The 20306-nt window shown below is 50.2% G+C and overlaps 1 protein-coding gene across 1 annotated transcript in view; it reads right to left on the reverse strand.

Moving 5' to 3' along the window:
* The window catches only part of ZC3H3 (zinc finger CCCH-type containing 3), a gene marked incomplete at its 5' end in the record, with an annotated part of 348088 nt that overhangs the window by 285668 nt on the left and 42114 nt on the right, over positions 1–20306 (reverse strand). Inside the window, one exon of the mRNA XM_015418106.1 lies at positions 6344–6500. Within this exon, the coding sequence (XP_015273592.1) occupies positions 6344–6500 (157 nt within the window). The remainder of the gene's footprint in view (positions 1–6343; positions 6501–20306) is intronic.

The raw sequence follows: 20306 nt of genomic DNA on the forward strand, positions 1-20306 counted from the left end.
GACGTCGCTCCTATCGGAACGCCTGCCTGAAAAGTTCTGTTTTCACGGCCCTGCGGAACTGTGACAAGTCCCGCAGGGCCCTGATCTCGGCAGGAAGCTCGTTCCAATAGGACAGAGCTACAAACGAAAAAGCCCTCGTCCTGGTTACCATCAGCTACCAATCGTATTATATCTAGTTTCTCGAGATAATGCCAGAGGTAATAGTCACTCTTCACCTGTGGTAAATAGAGTAGATGCTAATGCGAAGTCTATGTTAATATAATATGTATTTATTTATTTAATTAATTTGTTTATTTAAATTTATAACCCGCACTCCCCGCAAACGGGCTCAGGGCGGCGTACAGATGGGGCCAATGCCCAATACATAAAACATTAAAGCTGCATTTTAAAACACTCAATACAACTTAAGTGCTCGCCATGATATCTAACAAGGGAATAGATGACGTCATCAGGATAGTATCCTTAGTGGCCACAGCTCCACGCAGTACCACCACTTTAGCGCTCACGGCGAGTTGGTAATAGTACTAAGTTTATTAAGGAAAGAATAATCTCTTTTAAACTGATGTATATCTGATTTGAATGTTCCCCTGTAAGCGGCCACGCTGATGTAAACTTATCCTTTATAATGCTGATACTATTTATTGTAAATGGACAACTGAAAATGGAATCAAATATAATAATTTAAAAAGCACCCTGGGTAAACATTGACATGCTCTGTGTGTGTGTGTTTGTGTGCTGAGAAACGGCAGAATTAAGGTGCTGGAATTCCGTCGCTGAATAGAAAATGCAAGCAACAGAGGTCGCTCCGGCCATTTGACAGGCAACCAGCGCAGAGGGAGAGAAGAGCTGGGGGACCACCAAAGGGATGCACGGCAGCGGTTAAGACGGGCCTCCCGAATCCACACGGGCACAGTCCACGCAGAGTTCACGTGACAGCGGCAACAACAACGGAAGAGGCCAAATACAGGCGCTTAAACACAGCGAGAGACAGGCAGGAATTCCTCCCTCAAGCTGCAGAACGGTTTAGGACAGAGGCCTCAGAGTGTGCCCACGGACCCCATGATCAGTGATCCCTCTAAGCTGAGTGAGTGTGAGCTAGCTCACAGATTTTTAGCCTCCGGCTCACACATTTTTTTGTCTTAGCTCAGGAAGGAGGGCTCCAGAGCAAACTAATTTATGCAGCAGCCAAATCGCTTCCTCACAACTCTAATGCCAGTAGCTCAGAAACAGTGTTCCCTCTAAGCTGAGTGAGTGTGAGCTAGCTCACAGGTTTTTAGCCTCCGGCTCACACATTTTTTGTTTTAGCTTAGGAAGGGGGGCTCCAGAGCAAACTGATTTATGCAGCAGCCAAATGGCTCACTCACAACTTTAATGCCAGCAGCTCAGAAACACTGTTCCCTCTAAGCTGAGTTAGTGTGAGCTAGCTCACAGGTTTTTAGCCTCCGGCTCACACATTTTTTGTCTTAGCTCAGGAAGGGGGGCTCCAGAGCAAACTAATTTATGCAGCAGCCAAATGGCTCACTCACAACTTTAATGCCAGCAGCTCAGAATGACGCCTGCTGCCCGCTTTCCTTGTGCCCACCAGGCGCTTTTAGAAACTGGGAGGAACCAGGCAGGGATTTTGCCCAGCAAGTCTTCTCAGTGGCAGCAGCTGCCACTACAGCACAGGGACCTTCACATTGCCACAAATGTTGTTAGTCTTTAAGGTGATACTGGACTCTTGCTCTTTTCTACAGCTCCCAACATGGACCCCTTTCTCACGTGATGTAACCTTCACCGGCCTGATGAAGGGGAGGCCAGCCCCGGAGCCACTGGGTGGAAAGTTGTTCCGGCCTTCTCTTTACAGGCTCTGTTTCGAGAAACACTTGATGCCCACGGACACGCCTTCCGCACTTATTGTCTTGGCCTCTCGCAGAAGGTTTGTGCTCCCTCTCACACACACACAGACAAAAAGAATAAAACAGTCTCCTCTCTGGCACACAGATAAATGGGCAGCATCAGTGGAGGATGAGGTAAGCAAGGAAGGACGGTCGTGCTATCAAGACGCAAGGGGGGGGAGGCTCCCGTTAATGGACTTAAAGAACTAAGAGGCAATCAATAGTCCTGGCAGAGGCCCACAGAGGCACCGAGAGGGACGCACCAGATCCCAGGGAGGACACAGAGGGTAGAAAAAGGCCCTGCAAATGCTGAGGACTCCCCCCTCCCCCGCTCCTTATAAACACAATGAAATTGCTGAGCAGTCGGGTCAGAACATATGAAAGGAAGTCCTTCTTCACCCAAAGAGTGATGAACACATGGAATTCACTGCCACAGGAGGTGGTGGCGGCTACAAGCATGGATGGCTTCAAGAGGGAATTGGATAAGCATACGGAGCAGAGGTCCATCAGTGGCTATTAGCCACAAGGTATAGATAGGGGCTCTGGGGCAAGGGATGCTCTGTACTCTTGGTGCTTATGGGGGGTTAACAGTGGGAGGGCTTCTAGTGTCCAGGCCCCGCTGGTGGACCTCCTGATGGCACTGTGTGACAGAGTGTTTTATTTTATTTATTATTAGGATATGGGAAAGGGGCTTAAATGACTGGGACTTGAAAAGCACTGGCGCTTGGTGGAATTCACACAAGAAGATGGCAGGACGGAGAGGAAGTGTGGTGTAGTGGATAGAGTGGCGTAGGACCCTGGGCGACCCGGGTTCGAATCCCCACTCCTGCCAAGGAAGCTCGCTGGATGAACTCGGGCCCATCACGAACTCTCGGCCTGGCCTACCTCGCAGGCTTGGTGTTGTTGTGAGAGAACGGAGGAGGGGAGAACGACGTCCTAAAAGTTGCCTGGAGTCCCAGTCGGGGGAGAAAAGGATATAATAAATAAACGCAAAGGCCTGTGCTAGTTTCAAGAAGAGTACGGCACAAAGGAGGGAGTCAAAAGGGGAGGTGCTCAAGCTGGGGGGGGGCAGCCTTTTTAGGAAAGGTCCTGGTGATCGTTCCTGGGCACCTCCAGAGTGGCGAAGGTGGCCCCTTAGCGTCTGACGCCCCTGCACCAAAGTGTGCCCGGCGAAAAATCGCACTCGCACCCAAGCTGCGTTCTGAAACTCCACAAGTCAGACGAGCCAGTTTGGTGTAGTGGTTAAGTGCACGGACTCGAATCTGGGAGAACCGGGTTTGATTCCCCACTCCTCCACTTGCACCTGCTGGATGACCTTGGGCAAGCTGTAGCCCTGTCAGAGCTGTTCTTGAAAAAGAGCAGTTTCTGTCAGAGCTCTCTCAGAAAGGAAGTTCTTCTTCACCCAAAGAGTGATTAACACTTGGAATTCACTGCCACAGGAGGTGGTGGCGGCTACAAGCATGGACGGCGTCAAGAGGGAATTAGATAAGCAAATGGAGCAGAGGTCCATCAGTGTCTATTAGCCACAAGATATAGATAGGAACTCTCAGTCTGGGGCAAGGGATGCTCCTCCTCCTCCTCCTCCTCCCCCTCCCCCTCCTCCTTCTTCTTCTTCTTCACATTTGGGTATTCAGAGCTGCAAGCGACCTGCACGTGATGTCCTCCAGGAACTGACAGCTGTACCTATTTTATAGTAGGTCTGCATTATCTCAGTGCACACCACATCTTCCCTCCCGTGACTTCATAAATATTGTCTACACCCTACATAAATTTTGATAAAGTAGTTCCCTTTTTTTTGGGGGGGGGAGGACAATCAATTGTTTTAGGTAGTAAGCACCCCCCTCCCAGTTTTAAATCCCTGAAATGGCGATTGTTTTGTCACCGTCGATTGCTACTAAATTGCTGGTGACAGAAGCTTCCAGATAAGGCAGCTGGTTCTTAATTTTTAAACGGTTTCCAAACTGAAACAAACACTGAATAATCAGCTTTAAAACGGAATATCAGCATTTTCTTTTATTTCGCCGAGTAATTTGAGGGGCTTTATCCTATTTGATGTCAAAATTCACTCCACCTCTCTTGGAAGCAAGTTGCCAGATCCTGTTTACAGAATTTCACGAGGCAAATCCAAACCTTTAAGGTACGCGTGATTTCCAAACGGTCATTTGTGGGGAACTTCTTGCAATCTTAGGATGCAATAATGGAAGCTGGACGTTTTCAAGTGGAGGCTGGACGACCATCTTTCGGGTATGTTGTAGGGCTCTCTTTCGGCTATGCTCCTGCAGAGTGCAGGGGGTTGGACTAGATGACCTGCAAGGTCCCTTCCAACTCAAACATTCTATGATTCTATGATAAGCATGGTGTCCAGACCACGGAAGGTGGTGGTTCCACTCTATTCTGCTATGGTCAGGCCTCACCTGGAGTACCGTGGCCAGTTTTGGGCACCACTATTTAGGAAGGATTTTGACAAGCTCAAGCATGTCCAGGAGGGGGCAACCAGGATGGTGAGAGGGTTGGAACCCAAGTCTTACGAGGAAAGGCTGAAAGAGTTGGGTATGTTTAGCCTGGGAAAGAGAAGGCTTAGAAGGGACACAATTGCAATCTTCAAGTATCTGAAGGACTGTCATGTAGAAGATGGAGCGGATCTATTCTCTCTTGCTCCGGATTGCAAGACTAGATCTAATGGGTGAAAATTGTAAGGGAGTTGATACCGGCTAAAAATCAGGGAAAACCTCCTAAGTGTAAGAGTGGTTAAGCAGTGGAACAGACTGCCTCGGGATGATGGTGGACGCTCCTTCGCTGAACGTTTTCAAGCTGAGGCTGGATGACCATGGTTCTGAAGGGGTGTGGAAAACCAGTCAAAGCATCAGAAAAATAGGTAGCATTTAGACAAGAAATGGGAAAGTTGGGAGGGCACAGTGGGGGGGGGGAATAGGTGCCGCTTGGAAGTGCCCTGTTAATTACTTTACAAACCCATTTTTGCTTTCAGACCAGTGGCACCTTTAAGACCAACAAAGTTTTATTAACGGTGCCACTGGACTCAAACTTTGTTCTGTTACTTCAGGCCAACACGGCTACCCACCTGAATCCATTTTTGCCTTGAGAGAGGAAGGAGGACATTTCCCAGTACCTGCATCAATAGCATCTCATATCTCAGTATCAATAGTATCACACGAGAGCCCGCGTAGTGTAGCGGTTAAGAGTATCAGACTAATCTCTGGGAAACCCAGGCTCAAATCCCTGTTCTGACACGAAAGCTCACAGGGTGACTTTGGGCCAGTCACATTCAGCCTAACCTACCTCACAGGGTTGCTGTGAGGATAAAATGGAGGAGAAGAAAACAATGTCTGTCGTTTTGGGTCCCCATTGGGGAGAAAAGCGGGATATAAATGAAGCAAAGAAATAAATACCGTTTCCGAGACCGCAGTGCTTAGTCCGCCAGCTGCTGCTCTAATCAGTCAGGGAGCAACTGCTCATCCTCAGCTCCACTCGCCTGCTCAGGCGCCTGCATCCTAAAAGGCTTACTGTTGCCCTACTTCTCCCCGCTCATGTGGTCTACCAGCTGCAAGGCCAGGAACAGAAATGAATGCGACCGGACGAAGAGATGAATGCGACCGGACGAAGAGATGAATGCGACCGGACGAAGAGATGAATGCTACCGGACGAAGACATGAATGCTACCGGACGAAGACATGAATGCTACCGGACGAAGACATGAATGCTACCGGACGAAGACATGAATGCTACCGGACGAAGACATGAATGCTACCGGACAAAGACATGAATGCTACCGGACAAAGACATGAAAGCTACCGGACGAAGAGATGAATGCTACCCGACGAAGAGATTAATGCTACCAGACGAAGACATGAATGCTACCGAACGAAGACATGAATGCTACCAGACGAAAAGATGAATGCTACCAGACGAAGACATGAATGCTACCGGACGAAGACATGAATGCTACCGGATGGTACCGCAACCCCACGCAGAGCTAGCACCACGAAACCCTGGGGGATTTACTTCTGAGAAAAAGTGTGTAAGATCAGTCTGGAAGCATCTTTTTAAACAAATATTTGTACCCCCCTCAGCGACAAAAGGGTTACACACATCCTCATAGTGCTGCATCCACAAACTGGCAGCCCCCACCCACCCACCACGGCTGCTTTGAAGTAAGAAAAGGATGTACAGAGATCTGACCATGGCACTCCCACAACACATCCACTCAAAGTCTAAACACAGCAGGTGAAGATGGTCAACAGGAGCCAAGGAATTGGACTAAGGTCCTTCTGGGCAACTCTTCCTCATGGCCAAAGACAAAACGCTGCCTTCCTCCAGAAAGGCCTTCCTGTGGCTCAGACCGCGGCAGTAAGTCTGACGGCGCCTCCGTGGAAGGAAGGTCACCAAAACACCACCCCCACCGCCGCTGCCGCCAGAGCGATTATTTCCAGCACCTCGGGAAAACTTACCTGGATGCTGAGAGCCGCCTGGACTTCCAGCCAAGAGCAGGGCTACCGAACGATGCTGCGGCTCCCGAAGGAGCAGCCGCGGTCCTCTTCACTATCCTGTAGCGAGTGTTGACCACTTTATGGGCTGGTGGGCTTGTGACGCGGAGGAAGCCGGAGCCTGCAACAGAAAGGGGGGGGGGTGATTAAAACTGGCGTGAAGAACACAAGGGTGACGCCACCGACAACCTTTACCCGAAACGCACACAGACGGTCTTTGGGCCTCTCCACATTTCAGAGAAGAAAACGGTCTCGAGCCAGACTGCCTCCGAAATGCACACGGAGTGACATGATGTAGGTGTTTAACCAGGACCAGCTCATAATATCCAAGGATTCCACGATTAGACCTTCCCCATGTCCCTGTGGGCCAATGACGGTCTTTAGGCGGCCACCCGCTGGCTATCCCACCACTTAGGGTGGCCCGATTGGCACCCACCCCCTTTTCCACAGGGGCTCCCGCTCTGTAGGACGGGCTCCCTGAAGCAGTGAGGGAGGTCCTTCCTTGGAGAACCGCAGGCGCCCTGCAAGGCCTGCCTGTTTTCCCAGAGCTTTCGAGGGGGACTGGAACAGCAGGCATCTTTTGCGGGAGGAGATTTACGGCAGGACTACTAGGGGGTTGGGGAAGGAGGAACAGACGTGCGTGTCGTTGGGTGCAAAGGGAGGCAGGAGTGGGGGGGGGCAAGGGCAGAGAAGGGAAAGGAGACCCTGGGCCCCACCTCTCTTCCCTCAGATCAGCTTAGTAGGTTTCCTTCTTCCCTGGCAGTGCACAATACAGCCTGGCTCCTTTGCTCGAGATACCTGCAGCGATCCACTCTGCGTGCAAGCAGCTGCCAGGTACTGTAGTCATTGAATCACAGACTCACAGAGTTGGAAGGGGGCATACAGGCCGTCTAGTCCAACCCCCTTGCTCAATGCGGGATCAGACTAGAGACTGCTAGGGAGGGGGAGCTCACCACCTCCCTGATTCCACTGCTGCACAACTCTGACTGTCAAAACGTTTCCCCCAATATCCAGCCGGTACCTTCCCGCCCTCAATTTAAACCCATTCTTGCAAGTTCTATCCTCTGCTGCCCACAGGAACAGCTCCCTGCCCTCCTCTAAGCGACAGCCCTTCAGATACTTCAAGAGAGTAATCCTGTCCCCCTTCAACCTCCTCTTCTCCAGACTGAACATCCCCAAGTCCCTCAAGCCTTTCCTCACAGGGCTTGGCCTCCAGGCCCCCAATCGTCCTCATTGCTCTCCTCTGCACCCGCTCCATTCTGTCCACGTCCTTTTTGATGTGAGGCCTCCAGAACTGCACACAATACTCCAGGTGCAGCCTGACAAATGCAGTGTTCAGCGGAATTATCACATCTTGTGATTTGGATGTTATGCCTCTGTTGATACAGCCCGAGATTGCATTCGCCTTTTTTGTCGCTGCATCACACCACAGGCAGACTGCAGGACGATCAGCAGAAAGCCATCTCCATTCTCGTGGGGCTGGAAACGGTGACCTTCTGGACTCCTACAACTCTTAAGATTCAAGCCTTAAAGTACCCCCGGGGTGGGTATGGGGGGGAGGTGGTCTTCGCCCACCCTTGAATATTACAGCTCCTTCCTCCCTACGGAAGCTGCTGGTGTCTTTGGACAGGTTTTGAACTCATTTAGAAAGAATACCTTTATCTCCGACATCTACACTCCCCCAGCAGATTTATGTATTTAATCATTTTTTACTTTCACAATATTTTGCAATGTGATATACACACCATTTTTTCCTCCCAAACGCTCGACGCAATTAACAGTTATATGTTTGATTCTGTTTCTTCCCCTTCTTGATAGCCAGCAATTTTTTTTTCCCTCCGCAGCTTTAAGGAATGCATCTAATTGCCTGACTTTTATAACATACAGCTATAACTGCCCAGATAATTAAAGCTGACACGACATGCTGAGACTAAGTCTGCGGGTTTTATAACTGATTTGAAGAGATGACTCTATCCCCCCACCCTTGGGAATCCTCTAATTAAAATTATTGCAAGGTGGGAAGTAGAAAAGGGGGGAGACCCATATTTTTGTCTGATTCCCCCCCCCCACATTTGCCTTAGGGAAGGCAGCCGTAATATCCCCTGCTAGCTAAGTTGGACAACTTCTAATGGCCATAGATCAGAACTGGACACAATCAAATCTGTTGAAGGTGGGCCGCAGGGCAGCTGCCTTCTCTAGGACAGGGACCAAATGCGGCTCATGAACAAGAGGCAGGCATCTTCAAGATGGTGGGCACGGCAAAGGAACAGACCTGCAAGCAGGGTTGCCAGCCTCCAGGTGGGGCCTGGAGATCTCTTGGGATTCCAGCTGGTCTCCAGATGACAGAGAAGAAGAAGAAGAAGAAGAAGAAGAAGAAGAAGAAGAAGAAGAAGAAGAAGAAGAAGAAGAAGAAGAAGAAGAAGAAGAAGAAGAAGAAGAAGAAGAAGAATCACTTGGAGTCTCAGAACGGCTTACAAACTCCTTTCCCTTCCCCTCCCCACCACAGACACCCTGTGAGGTGGGTGGGGCTGAGAGAGCTCTGACACAAGCTGCTCTTTTTCAAGGACAGCTGTGCCAGAGCTTGTGACTGACCCAAGGTCACACCAGCAGGTACAAGTGGAGGAGTGGGGAATCGAACCCGGTTCTCCCAGATTAGAGTCCGCACACTTAACCACTGCACCAAACTGGCTCTGACAGAGATCCATTCCCTGGGGGGGCAGGGGAATGGTTGCTTTGGAGGGTGGACTCTGTGGCATTATATCCCATTGAGATCCCTCAATTGCTGAGCGGTCGGGTTAGAACAGATAAAAGGAAGTCCTTCTTCACCCAAAGGGTGATGGACACATGGAATTCACTGCCCCAGGAGGTGGCGGCGGCTACAAGCATGGACGGCTTCAAGAGGGAATTGGATAAGCATATAAAGCAAGAGTCCATCGGTGGCTATTAGCCACAAACAATGCTCCCTCTAAGCTGTGGAGTCTTGTGAGCAAAAATCCTACTTTGTGAGCTGCTGGCATTAAAATTGTGAGTGAGCGATGTGGCTGCTGCATAAACTAATTTGCTCCGGAGCCATCCCTTCCTGACAGAAGACAAAAATGTGTGAGCTGGAGGTTAAAAAACTTTGAGCTAGCTCACACTGACTCAGCTTAGAGGGAACACTGGCCACAAGGTATATGTAGGAACTCTCAGTCTGTGGCAGGTGATGCTCTGTATTTTTGGTGCTTGGGGGGGCAACAGTGGGAGGGTGTCTAGTGTCCTGGCCCCACTGCTGGACCTCCTGATGGCACCTGGTATTTCTGGCCACTGTGTGATACAGAGTATTGGACCGGCTGGGCCATTGGCCTGATCCAACATTGGCTTCTCTTATGTCTGTGGCAAGTGATGCTCTGTATTCTTGGGAGGGGGCAACAGTGGGAGGGCTCCTAGTGTCCTGGCCCCACTGCTGGACCTCCAGATGGCACCTGGTATTTTTGGCCACTGTGTGGCAGAGTGTTGGACTGGAGGGGCCACTGGCCTGATCCAGCATTGGCTTCTCTTATGTTCCTGTGTTCTCCCCAAAACCCACCTTCTCCAGGAATTTCCCCAGGGATCTCCACGGATTGTTCAAAAACAAACTGGCACCACTCACTGCCGCCAACGACCCTGAGGGTAATCCCTGCTAAACGGAGTTGTACGTCTAGCACTTGGTACCTGCCCTGTCAGGTATTATTATTTTATTATTATTTGTTATATTTATGAACTGCCCAATCCCTGCCACGATGTACCAAAGCCAGAAAACAAAAGACAAGATAAAATCAGTTAAAATGTTAATAAAACATTTAAAACAGTCAGATGGCGAATAATTTACACCAATCCCCGTTCCAACTGCTGGCTACTTCACGGACGGGGGGGCTGGGGGTGAGGTAGATGCAAATAGCAGAGAGCACAGAAGGACATACAAGACGGAACCGTCGCTGCCCTCGAGCAAAAAGCCTGGCGGAACATCTCTGCCTTGCACGCCCTGCAGAACTGCATCAGATCCCGCAGGGCCCTGGTGGTCCTTAGGAGAGAGTCCCACCAGGTTGGGGCTCTGCCCAGTTGCTGTGCCTCCTGCTACGCTCCTGCAAGCACACATCGGGGCAATCTATCGCAACCACAAGCCCTCATGCTCCAGGGACGCCACGGATTGTTTTAGGAAGGCAAAAAAAACCTCCAGGATCCTTGGGCCGATCTGGCCTGGAGGAAAACTCCTTCCTGACCCCAAAGTGCCAATTGGCATTACTCTGGGCCAATGCTCCCTCTAAGTTATGGAGTCTCGTGAGCAAAAAATTCTACTTTGTGAGCTACTGGCGTTAAAGTTGTGAGCGAGCAACCTGGCTACTGCAGAAATAAGTTTGCTTTGGAGCCCCATCCTTCCTGAGCTAAGACAGAAATGTGTGAGTTGGAGGCTAAAAGCCAGTTTGGTGTAGTGGTTAAGTGCACGGACTCTAATCTGGGAGAACAGGGTTTGATTCCCCATTCCTCCACTTGCACCTGCTGGATGACCTTGAGCAAACCATAGTTCTGTCAGAGCTGTCCTTGGAAAAGAGCCGTTTCTGTCAAGAGCTCTCTCAGCCCCACCCACCTCACCGGGTGTCTGTTGTGGGGAGGGGAAGGGAAAGGAGTTTGTAAGCCGCTCTGAGACTCCAAGTGAAGGGCGGGGTATAAATCCAATCTCTTCTCTTCTCTTCTTCTTCTAAAACTATGGTCAGGGTCACAACATCGACTAGTTATTCCAGGCCCCAGGGATGCCAGGCTTGCTGCGGCTCCTCACTGGCGGAACGAGCTCTGCAGGGCCTGCAAAACGGAGCTCTTCCGCCAGGCTTTTGAGTAGGAGCCGCCGCCACTACCCTCAGTGCCCACAATTAACGTCTGTGGCGTAAGGCCCGCCTAACTGACATCGTATTCACCATCCTGTGGAGTACAGAGCCTGAGATCCTTGGGTGCTCCTTGACATGGCACGCCATTGCGATTTAATACTGTGAGCGCTTTAATTTTAAATCGTTTAACTATTGAGCTGTTTAATTGTTCAATTGTTTTTAATTGTTTATGATTCTGGCGCACTGTGCCAAACATTGTTAGCCGCCCTGAGCCTGCTTGGGAGGAGGTCCTAGGTTACAAACTGAACTCTCCAATGCAAGAACAAGATGCATTTCTTCCTTTAGGAGGTGCTATTGTCACAAGAAAAGAAAAAGGTTTCAGTTTTGTTTTTGCATGTGGGTGGGTATTCTGTTTGTAATAATTGTTTGGATACACTATATTTTTAATAGGCTAGTTATGATAATTTCATGCCAAGTAAAAATGTCCATAGTCATATTTTATGTCCCTAAAGTAACAGAATGACTTTCAATCTGGAAAAGACAAAAGAAATGCTAATGTAGCATTTTTTTCAATTTTTCCGAAAATTTCCATTTTTCTGGGGGGGGAAATGGGTTTTTTTCCAAGCTTCAAAATTTCGGGAAATTTTACATCTCTAGAGGGAACCCTGGGCATATAAGAAAGGGCTGCAAGAGCCACACACTGGCTCATCCCTTCCTGCCCTCCCTCTCACAATTTGCCTGAGCTCACCTTGCTGTCCAATGGCCATCTAGCCTCCATCACCTCCTGAGGGAGCCCGTTCCACTGAGGAACCGCTCTGTCAGGGAGCTCTTCCTAATGTTCGCTGAAAACGCTTTTGATTTAGCTTGAATCCAATGGTTCTGGTTCGACCTTCTGGGGCAACAGAAAATAACTCCACTTCATCCTCTATAGGACAGACAGCCCTTCAAATACTTGAAGACGGCTACCGTACCATCTCTCCGTCGTCTCCTCTCCAGGCTAAACATACCCGGCTCCTTCAACCTTTTCTCACAGGACTTGGTCTCCGGACCCCTCACCGTCTTTGTTGCCCTCCTCTGGACACGTTCCAGCTGGTCGATGTCCTTCTTAAATTGTGATGTGCCCAAAAGTGACCACAGGACTCCAAGTAAGGTCAAAGCAGAGCAGAGTGAAGCGATACTATCGCTTCACGCGATCTGGACACTGTACTTCTGTTGATGCGGCCGAAAATAGCATTTGACTTGTTAGCTGCCGCATCACACTGCTGACTCACGTTCAGTGTATTGTCTACTAAGACCCCTAGATCCTTTTTGCAAAACATCAAGCAACTCACACTGCTAAACTGGAAAAAAAAAAAAACAAGCAGGGGGTTGCATCGGACAGATCCCTTCCGCTAACAGTAGTGGTTTCCTTGGCACAAGATCTCCTCTGTCATCTCACATTACTGAAAGGTTCCTCATGCCGGAGAAAAGCTCCACAGTTTCTGGAACAGGTTCACGTAATCCAGCCTGAGAATTCTTCAGTTTGCTGTCGAAGGCTTTCACGGCCGTAGTTCATTGGCTGCTTTAGATTTTCCGGGTTGCGTGGCCGTGGTCTTGGCATTGTGGTCCCTGATGTTTTGCCAGTAGCTGTGACTGGCATCCTCAGAGGTATAACACAGAAAGATGGAGTACTCTCTGTGTCAAGGTGAGACACAAGGCGCCTGCCATTTTTCTTCTCACCATGACACACAGAGAGTACTCCATCTTTTTGTGTTAGACCTCTGAGGATGCCAGTCACAGCTACTGGTGAAACGTCAGGTCCCACAATTTATTTATTTATTTATTTATTTCTATTTCTATCCCGCCTTGCCTGACAAGCCAGGCTCAAGGCGGCGTACAATAATAATTTACAATAAAGCAGATAAAATTCAACAATAAAATATAAAATGCAGATTACATACAAGCGATCCAGTGCAGATGGCGATCGTTGTAGTTGGCCCCGTATGACTATCCCAAAGAAAGTGCCAGCAATAGATGTTCAGTAGCTCGTTCAGTGGCGGCTCCTAATCGAAAGCCTGGTGGAAGAGCTCCGTTTTGCAGGCCCTGCAGAACTGTAGAAGGACCCGCAGGGCCCTGATGTCCTCCGGGAGCTCGTTCCACCAGTGTGGAGCCGCCACTGAGAAGGCCCTGGATCTGGTGATAGCCAGTCTGGCATCCTTGGGGCCAGGGACAGTCAGGCGATGTTGACTCCCCGACCACAGTGCTCTCGGGAATGTGTGGAACAATGCCAAGACCACGGCCAGACAACCCGGAAAATCTACAGCAGCTAATTCTTCAGTTGTTCAGTGGATAGAAGACCTGTCTTCTCTTTCCACAAGCTTTTCAGGGGTACCTGACAGCCCCAGGATGAGACATCATAATTCTCAGACTGCCTATCCGGAGGAGGTTTTAAAAAAGGTTTACGTAGCTGACTCACTCCAGGCTGTGGGGGACGATCGGCAGAATTAGTCATGCTACGATCTTTCTGCTTCTTTCCCCCCACCAACAGATCCACAGGACACATTCACTTCCTGAGGAGCCGCTCTTCGGCTTTCAAATCTCTTCCGTTGGAGATTTGCTCAAGTCTAGATCGGCAGAAACAAACCTGTCTATCTAGATACACCGAAAACTGCATAAGAAGATATTTTAAACTCAAACAGGCTTCGGGTGGTCAGGGACAGAGCGAATGAGGGGTTCCCCCACCCCACCATTCCCAGATGGGACAATAAATATTTTATTCTTATTTAAAATATACGGGCCCCGCTATTTCCATTAAAACATGTTCAAGGCACCTATGTGATCTGTCCTTTCCTTTGTGAGCCTGCAGACAGGGACCTGCTTGATTTGATTCCCGTGCAGAGCTTAGTATATCACAGACACTTTTATAAAAAGTTCGTTTGTTAAAAATAAGCTCTACCCTGCTTTTTGATTTTTTCCCAAGAGGGGCTCGTTTTAAAAAGCACTGCCTGCTTTTCCTATGCCAGTTCGACATCGTCTCTGCACAACCACACAGCTAAATAAGAACTCCGTCTTCAACTATCGCTCAAAACTGCTAGGATTATACTTCTATTACGGCAGGCTGCCCAAAGACAGACGAAATCGTTGCGCCTATTAGCTAAGAGAAACTGAGCAAGGAAGTTTCAGACATTTTAGACACCACGGTCGGCCACCAAGGAAAGAAAAACTTACCCCTGTCAACCTGAGGCTTGCAACCTTGAGGGGTTAGGAATATTTTTCCCCCCTCAAAATAGAGCTTGTCTTGAAAGCTCCATGTGAATCAGATCTGCAAACGGACACACAAGCTGCGTGGCGTGCCCTGAACACCCCTGCTTCAAAGCACCCCTCGATATGGCAGTGCATTCAAGAAGCATGCGTGCTTTCCGGTTCCGCAACCTACCAGCCGATAGCTGTAATTTTGCCAAGCCACTGCCGGTAAGCACTAATAAAAGGCAGGACTGCTATAAAGTATATTAAAAGACAAAAAGGGGTACATTAAGGTAATGTTAAGTCTCGTAATTCCCACAAAAGGCAGGAAGTTAGAGCTGTAAGTCTGGGCTTAAAGACCTTCTGTTGCCTTGCAATAAAACACACACCGGCTAGGGAGAAAAACGCATATTAATCAACCCTCAGCTGCATTTCTCTTCTCCGCCCCCTGTTAATTAAGGATTGTTTGCAAAGGATTCGGATCTATCTTACTGACTGAATGAAAGCCAGGTATTGGAGCAACTTAAGAGATTTAACGTGGCTGTACCTCCAGGAAACAGTGAGATTCTATTTATTTCTATGCCGCTCTTGGGTAGGTTACAAGCCCGCACACTGTAATAATGTGTCGTGTGACTTGCAATAAATCACTTTGGGTCCTGCAGGATGGGAGGGGAAAGGCAAGGTTAAAAGCACTATAAAAAAATTTACTATGAAGTCCAAAGCCTGGATGGTTGGTTGGTCATGCAACAGAGGAGAAGAGCACCTAGAGACTCAACAGGGAGGTCCAATGCTCCCTTGTCATCAAGTTTCAAAACCTCAGAGAGCTCCCGGGTCCACAGCAGAATCCACAAAACCAGGCTGCAGTGGTGCCCACGAGCTCCTCCCAGCACCCAACAACTGCTTGTTGTTGTTGTTGTTGTTCAGTCGTACAGTCGAGTCCAACTCTTCGCGACCCCACGGACCACATCACGCCAGGCCCTCCTGTCTTCCGTTGTGCTCCAGAGTTTGCTTAACTTCATGTCTGTTGTCTCGATAACACTGTCTAACCATCTCATCCTTTGTCGTCCCCTTCTTTGACCTTCGGTCTTTCCCAGCATCAGGGTCTTCTCCAGGGAGGGCTCCCTTCTCATTTGGTGGCCAAAGTATTTGAGCTTCAGCGTCAGTCTCTGGCCTTTCAGGGTGGATTTCTTTTAGGACTGACTGTTTGGATCTCCTTGCAGTCCAAGGGACTCTCAAGAGTCTTCTCCAGCACCATAATTCGAAAGCATCTATTCTTCGGCGTTTGGACTTCCTTATAATCCAACTCTCGCAGCCATACTGGGAATATCATTGCTTTGACCATACGGACAAAGTCCCTATGGTCAACAACTGCTAGACTGCTGCAAAGTGCTGTGCCATGGGCAACCCTTTCAGACAGCTCACGAGCCTCAGCTGGTGAAGCTGGCCTCTCAACAGAAGAAAACCACCACACATAAATTACTCCAGCATCTGCCCTGTCCCCCTGCTACCTTCCGTGCACAGCACAAAGTACAGGCGTTAATACAGAAAAAAAGAAGCGGCTAGGATTCAATATGTCTTACAGGCTGCCTCCTACCAGGTTTCTCACTGAACTTTCCCACTTGCATTATATCTTCAGGACATCAGCTTCTTCCGCCAACAATGCCCAGAGGCATTCTCTGAATGTACCATCATCAAGTTTTAGGACTTCCTGCCCTGGAGGTTTCCCGTCTTACCACCCCCACGCTACAGACGCCGGACTGAGACTGAGAGCAGATTGGCTGGCCTGAGGACACGCCAGAGGTAAGATTCACAGCAAGAACCTCCGGCTTGCACTGTGCAAAATCAGGCCTCCCCCGTGCTCATATTCCTCCCCCTCAGAGAAAGGTAAAGGTAAAGGTTCCCTTGCTTGAAAGCCAGTCGAGTCCGACTCTAGGGTTGCGGTGCTCATCTCTGTTTCAAAGCCGAAGAGCCAGCGCTGTCCGAAGACGTTTCCGTAGTCATGTGGCCAGCATGACTAAACACCAAGGCGCACGGAACACTGTTACCTTCCCACCAAAGTGGTCCCTATTTATCTACTTGCAATTTCTTGCTTTCGAACTGCTAGGTTGGCAGGAGCTGGAACTAGAGACAGGAGCTCACTCCGTCATGCGGCACACTCGGGTCTCGAACTGCTGAACTACCGACCTTCCACAGCCTGCAGTTCAGCGTCTTAACCACTTGAGCCACCACAGCTCAGAAAAAAGAAGCACACAATACCAAGACCCTAGAAGCACAGAATCCTGGAACCACAGAGTCAGAAGGGGTCCTACAGGCCATCTAGACCAACCCCCTGCTCAATGCAGGGTCATCCTAGAGCAGGGGGCACCAAACTGTGGCTCGGGAGCCGCATGCGGCTCTTTCACACATATTGTGTGGCTCCCGGCAGGCCGGCTGGGGAAGCGAAATATCATCAGGAAACAAATAAATATCATTGGACAAATAAATAAAGAGAGCCAGTTAGGTGTAGTAGTTAAGTGCGCGGACTCTAATCTGGGAGAACCGGGTTTTGTTCCCCACTCCTCCACTTGCAGCTGCTGGATGACCTCAGGCAAGCCACAGTTCTGATAAGAGCTGTTCTTGGAAAAAGAGCAGTTTCTGCCAGAGCTCTCTCAGCCCCACCTACCTCTCAGGGTGTCTGTTGTGGGGAGGGGGAGGGAAAGGAGTTTGCAAGCCGCTCTGAGACTCTTTGGGTAGTGAAGGGCGAGGTATAAACCCAATCTCTTCTTCTTCTTAAATATCATTATCAATACCTGATTTTACCGCTTTTGTTATTATTTTGACAGGCTCGTTTAATGTTAATAAAAAGGGAATTTGCATATTTATCAGTAAAATGTGTATTATTTGTTCATGTCTTTGTGGCTCTCAAACATCTGACGTTTATCCTATGTGGCTCAAACATTAAGCAAATGTAGCCACCCCTGGCCTAGAGCATCCCTAAGGAGGATTTGTCCAGCCGCTGCTCGAAGACGGCCAGGGAACACAAGAACATAAGAGAAGCCCATGTTGGCTCAGGCCAAAGGCCCATCCAGTCCAGCACTCTGTGTCACACAGTGGCCAAAAAATACCAGGTCCCATCAGGAGGTCCACCAGTGGGGCCACGACACTAGAAGCCCTCCCACTGTTGACACCCCCCCAAGCACCAAGAAGACAGAGCATCCCTTGCCCCAGAGTCCCTATCTAGACCTTGTGGCTAATAGCCACTGATGGACCTCTGCTCCATATGTTTATCCAATTCATAAGAACATAAGAGAAGCCCATGTTGGCTCAGGCCAAAGGCCCATCCAGTCCAGCACTCTGTGTCACACAGTGGCCAAAAAATACCAGGTCCCATCAGGAGGTCCACCAGTGGGGCCACGACACTAGAAGCCCTCCCACTGTTGACACCCCCCCAAGCACCAAGGGGGAGATCGTCCTCTTGGGGACATTCCATTCCACATCCGCACTGCCACAGCTGCCACGAAGAGAGCCACCCGCAGTGCTGACCTCGCTTCTTCCTCCTGGCCACTCATACTCAGCAGCAGCACCAGGTGCGCAGAAGCTCCCCCTCCTCCCCCACCCCACCCACTTCCCCTCCTCCTGGCTCCTCCGTTCTCTAAGATGCATCATGAGATAACGTTCCCTAAAAACACTTATTCCCTCCCCCCCTTTCGGCTTTCTCTGCAAACATAGGGACTGGTAGAAAAATGTCTCCTCTGTGTACTGGCCCTATTCTTTGGGTTCATGTATCCGCAAAAGAGCCAGGTTCAGAATCAGATATACGGAACATCATACCCCTCCAGGGCCCCCTGAGGGCTGCCGCCTTCCACCATCGCGTTGGTGACCCCCCCCCCCCCCGGGGGGAGGATGGGAGGAGAGGGGGTTCAGCCCCCCTCCCCAGTCCTCTTCCTCCCTGGCCAGCTAACTCCCTTTGCGCACCTGCCTCTCTTCCTCCCCAGCCCATCAGCTTTAACCCAAGGTTAAGGCGCTTTGGGGCTCTTCAGCTTGGAGAAACGACGGTTGAGGGGTGACATGATCGAGGTTTATAAGATTAGGCATGAGATGGAGCAGGTCGAGAAAGAAGTCCTTTTCTCCCTTTCTCACCATACAAGAACTCGCTGAGCGGTCAGGTTAGAACGGATAAAAGGAAGTCCTTCGTCACCGAAAGAGTGATGAACACATGGAACTCACTGCCACAGGAGGTGGCGGCGGCTACAAGCATGGACAGCTTCAAGAAGGAACTGGATAAACATATGGAGCAGAGGTCCACCAGTGGCTATTAGCCACAAGGCATAGATAGGAACTCTCAGTCTGAGGCAAGTGATGCTCTGTATTCTTGCTGCTGGGGGGGCAATAGGGGGAGGGCTTCTGGAGTTCTGGACCCACTGCTGGAACTCCTGATGGCCCCTGGTATTTTTGCCCACTGTGTGACACAGAGTGTTGGACTGGAGGGGCCATTGGCCTGATCCAACATTGGCTTCTCTTATGTTCTTCTATGGAGCAGAGGTCCATCAGTAGCTATGAGCCACAAGGTATAGAGAGGAACTCTCAGTCTGGGGCAAGGGATGCTCTGTATTCTTGGTGCTTGGGGGGGGGGCAACAGTGGGAGGGCTCCTAGTGTCCTGGCCCCACTGCTGGACCTCCTGATAGCCCCTGGTCTTTTTGGCCACTGTGTGACACAGAGTGTTGGACTGGATGGGCCCTTGGCCTGATCCAACATTGGCTTCACTTATGGACCCTTTTTATATACCTGATTCCACCCCTCAGCATCTCCCTGCCCCCCCCCCCAGTGCAAGGCGAGAGCCGTATGGGACCCAGGCAGAGGTGAGCAAACCTCCATCTGTATCGCTGGAGTGCTGGGCTTTAACAAGCTGCCCCCCCCCCCCGGCCCCTGCTAGGTCCTACCTATCCCTCTGTTCCCTGATGGGGCGGAACATGCCTGCCTTCCTGGCTGCCCCTGGAGCCTCCCTGGGCACCTGGCCTGCCACCGATGCCTTCAATGCCATGGCGGATGCCCCTGCTGCGGCCTGCCTGCTTGATGCTGCTTGATGTTGTCCTCGCTGTCACTGTGGGATGCGGTACAATCAAAGAGGTGGAAGGGACCTCCAGGGGCATCTAGTCCAACCCCCTGCACAATGCCGGAAATTCACAAATACCTCCACCCACACACCCCCAGTGACCACTGCTCCATGCCCAGAAGACAACCAAAAAACCTCCAGGATCCCTGGCCAAACTGGCCTGGAGAAAAACTGCTGCTTGACCCCAAAGTGGGGATTGGCATTTCCCTGGGCGTGTGAGAAAGGGCCACTAGAACTAAGCACTGAGGCCACCCTCCCTGCCCTCCCTCTCATGATCTGCCCGAGTTCACAGAACCCACATTGCTGTCAGATGGAGCCACCTAGCCTCTGTTTGGAAACCTCCAAAGAAGGAGAGCCCCCCACCTCCCAGGGAAGCCTGTTCCACTGAGGAGCCGCTCTGTCAGGAAGTTTTTCTTAACGTTTAGCCAGAAACTCTTCTAATTCAATTTCAACCAATTGGTTCTGGTCCGACCTTCTGGGGCAACAGAAAACAACTCTACACCATCCTCTATAGGACAGCCCCTCAAGTACGCGAAGATGGTTATCACCTCTCAGTCGTCTCCTCTCCTCCAAGGTTAAACATACTGAGCTCCTTCAACCTCATAGGACTTGGTGCCCAGACCCCATCCTAGTCTGGGGCTCAGAGCCTCATCGAGGCGATCTCTGGGACCCTTTCCCTGCTGGCTGTGCCCTGTCCTGGGCTGAGGAGGAGGAGACGGAGGAGGAGGAGGAGGAGACGGAGGAAGAGACGGAGGAGGAGGAGGAGGAGGAGGA

The sequence above is a fragment of the Gekko japonicus genome, unplaced genomic scaffold (assembly GCF_001447785.1).
Source record: "Gekko japonicus isolate JY-2015 unplaced genomic scaffold, Gekko_japonicus_V1.1 scaffold1481, whole genome shotgun sequence".
NCBI classification, from domain to species: Eukaryota; Metazoa; Chordata; class Lepidosauria; order Squamata; family Gekkonidae; genus Gekko; species Gekko japonicus.